The sequence below is a fragment of the Eimeria mitis genome, genomic scaffold, assembly GCF_000499745.2.
Source record: "Eimeria mitis Houghton genomic scaffold, Emh_scaff4921, whole genome shotgun sequence".
NCBI classification, from domain to species: Eukaryota; Apicomplexa; class Conoidasida; order Eucoccidiorida; family Eimeriidae; genus Eimeria; species Eimeria mitis.
This window is the reverse complement of record NW_013573222.1, coordinates 800-3,077: the sequence shown is the minus strand read 5'-3', so window position 1 is coordinate 3,077 and position 2,278 is coordinate 800. Positions and strand designations below refer to the sequence as shown.

Here is a 2,278-nt window from a genome sequence, read left to right as displayed (position 1 = left end):
CAGGGGGCCCCCCTACAGGGGGCCCCCCTACAGGGGGCCCCCCTACAGGGGGCCCCTCACGTTCAGGGGGGCCCCCTGCAGGGGGCCCCCGTGCAGGACGCCCGTGAGAGGGCCCCTCAGGGGGCCCCTCAGGGGGCCCCTCAAGCGGGGGGGGCCCCCCTGGGGGCCCCTGATGACGGGGCCCCTGCGGGGGGCCCCCCTCATATGCAGAAAAGGGGTGGGGGCCCCAAACGGGTAGAGGAGAGCGAGCAGATGCAGGAATCTAAACAGATAACAGAAGGGGGCCCCCAGGGGCCCCCCCAAGCCCGCAGCAGCAGCAGCAGCAACAGGAGCAGCCACTCAGTGAACAGAGATGCAGACCGGACCCATTCTCCTGCTGCTGCTGCTGCTGCTGCTGATGCTGCTGCTGCTGCTACTGCTGCTGTGTCTCCGTTGTCGGATGAAAGTAAGGCGGCGCCTTATTATATATATAAACGCAGAGGTCCCTCCTTTAAGGGTTTAGGGTTTAGGGTTTAGGGTTTAGGGTTTAGGGTTTAGGGTTTAGGGTTTAGGTTTTAGTGTTTAGGGTTTAGGGTTTAGTGTTTAGGGTTTAGGGTTTAGGGTTTGTGCTGTCATCAGCAGATAGAGAAGCCGACGATTTGGTTTGGCCTGAAGAGGCAGAAGGTGGGCCTTTGTCTCTATTGCTGCTGCTGCTGCTGCTGCTGCTGCTGTTGCTGCTGCTGCTGCTGCTGCTGCTGTTGCTGCTGCTGGAGTTGCTGCTGCTGCAGTAGATGGTGGTTGTGGTTCTGCTGCTGCTGCTGATGTGTGTGTAATAGACGCTGCTGTTGCTGCTGCAGCAGCAGCAGCAGCTGCTGCTCATTGCCTAGTTTCCACCGTTAGGGTTTAGGGTTTAGGGTTTAGGGTTTAGGGTTTAGCGTTGATGGTGAAAGTGTATCTCTTTTCTCTCCTGCTGCTGTTGCTGCTGCTGTTGATGCTGCTGCTGCTGCTGCTGTTGCTGCTGTTGCTGCTGCTGCTGCTGTTGCTGCTGTTGCTGCTGCTGCTGCTGTTGCTGCTGCTGTTGTTACTGGCGCTACCACTGCCCCCCCTGCTACTTACACCTACCTCTTCTCCTGCCGCTGCTGCTGCTGCTGCTGCTGCTGCTGCTGCAGCTGCTCACTGGAGCCCGTACGAGCTGTGCTGCTGGCTGCGTTTGGCTTCGGCGGAGCTGCGGACGCAGCAGCTGCCTGCGGGGTTTATCGAGGGTTTGCTGGAGAGGCAGATTGGGGGTAAACCCTAAACCCTCATAAACCCTCATAAACCCTCATAAACCCTCATTAACCCTCATAAACCCTCATAAACCCTCATAAACCCTAGTAAACCCTCATAAACCCTAATAAACCCTAAACACTCATATTTAGGCTCGACGGTTGGTGTAGATGGGGATGTGGGGCAGGGGGGTTTGGGGGGACTTTATAGACGCGCTCCTCGTGCTGCTGCTGTTGCTGCTGCTGCTGCTGCTGTTGCTGCTGCTGCTGTTGCTGCTGTTGCTGCTGCTGCTGCTGCTGCTGCTGCTGCTGCAGGAGAGGAGTTTCTTTGCCTGACGGCTGCGCAGCTGAAACGCGATTTTGGTTTGGGGACTTTTGGGGGGAGGAACCGCGTGATGATGTTTGTGAAGCTACTCAGGTCCTAAACCCTAAACCCTAAACCCTAAACCCTAAACCCTAGATGGAGACTCAACCTGCTTAGGTGCTGCGCTACTGGCAACATCCAGGGCCCCTCTTATTTTTTTTTTCTCTATTTTTCACTTTCTAGGGTTTACGTTTTTAGGGTTTAGAGTTTAGGGTTTACCTTTTAGGGTTTAGGGTTTAGGGTTTAGGGTTTAGGGTTTTATATGCAGATTACAAGCCTCTCGTCGCCGTCGCCTTCACCGTTTGTTTCTAAGATCATCTGCTTCTGCTAGGGGCCCCCAAACAGCTTCTCTACAGGGGGGTGGTGGGGGGCCCCCCGGGGGCCCCTCCGCAGGGGGCCCCCCCCCTGTGAGTGGCGGTTCGTCAGGAGGGTACAATAGACAAGGGGGGGCCCCCGACAGCGGCGTTGGCCGTGCATCTATATCAATATTTTCTGATGCTGATGAGGGGGCCCCCCCTGATGGGGGCCCCCCCCCCTCAGGGGCCCCCCAACCATCAGGGCCCCCCCCCCTGTGCCTGGTGGGGCCCCCCGTCTAGGTGTTGGTGATGATGTAGGTGTTGGCATTGGCGGGGGTTGCTGCTGCAGCAGCAGCAGCACCAACAACACCACC

General features: G+C 57.6%; 1 protein-coding gene across 1 annotated transcript in view; it reads left to right on the top strand.

Annotated features, from left to right (window-relative positions):
- Positions 1–204: 204 nt before the first annotated feature.
- Positions 205–2,278, top strand: part of EMH_0078510 (uncharacterized protein) — a gene marked incomplete at both ends in the record, with an annotated part of 2,421 nt that continues 347 nt past the window's right edge. The window contains 5 exons of the mRNA XM_013500015.1: positions 205–445; positions 622–663; positions 1,149–1,265; positions 1,560–1,662; positions 1,877–2,186. Of these exons, the coding sequence (XP_013355469.1) occupies positions 205–445; positions 622–663; positions 1,149–1,265; positions 1,560–1,662; positions 1,877–2,186 (813 nt within the window). The remainder of the gene's footprint in view (positions 446–621; positions 664–1,148; positions 1,266–1,559; positions 1,663–1,876; positions 2,187–2,278) is intronic.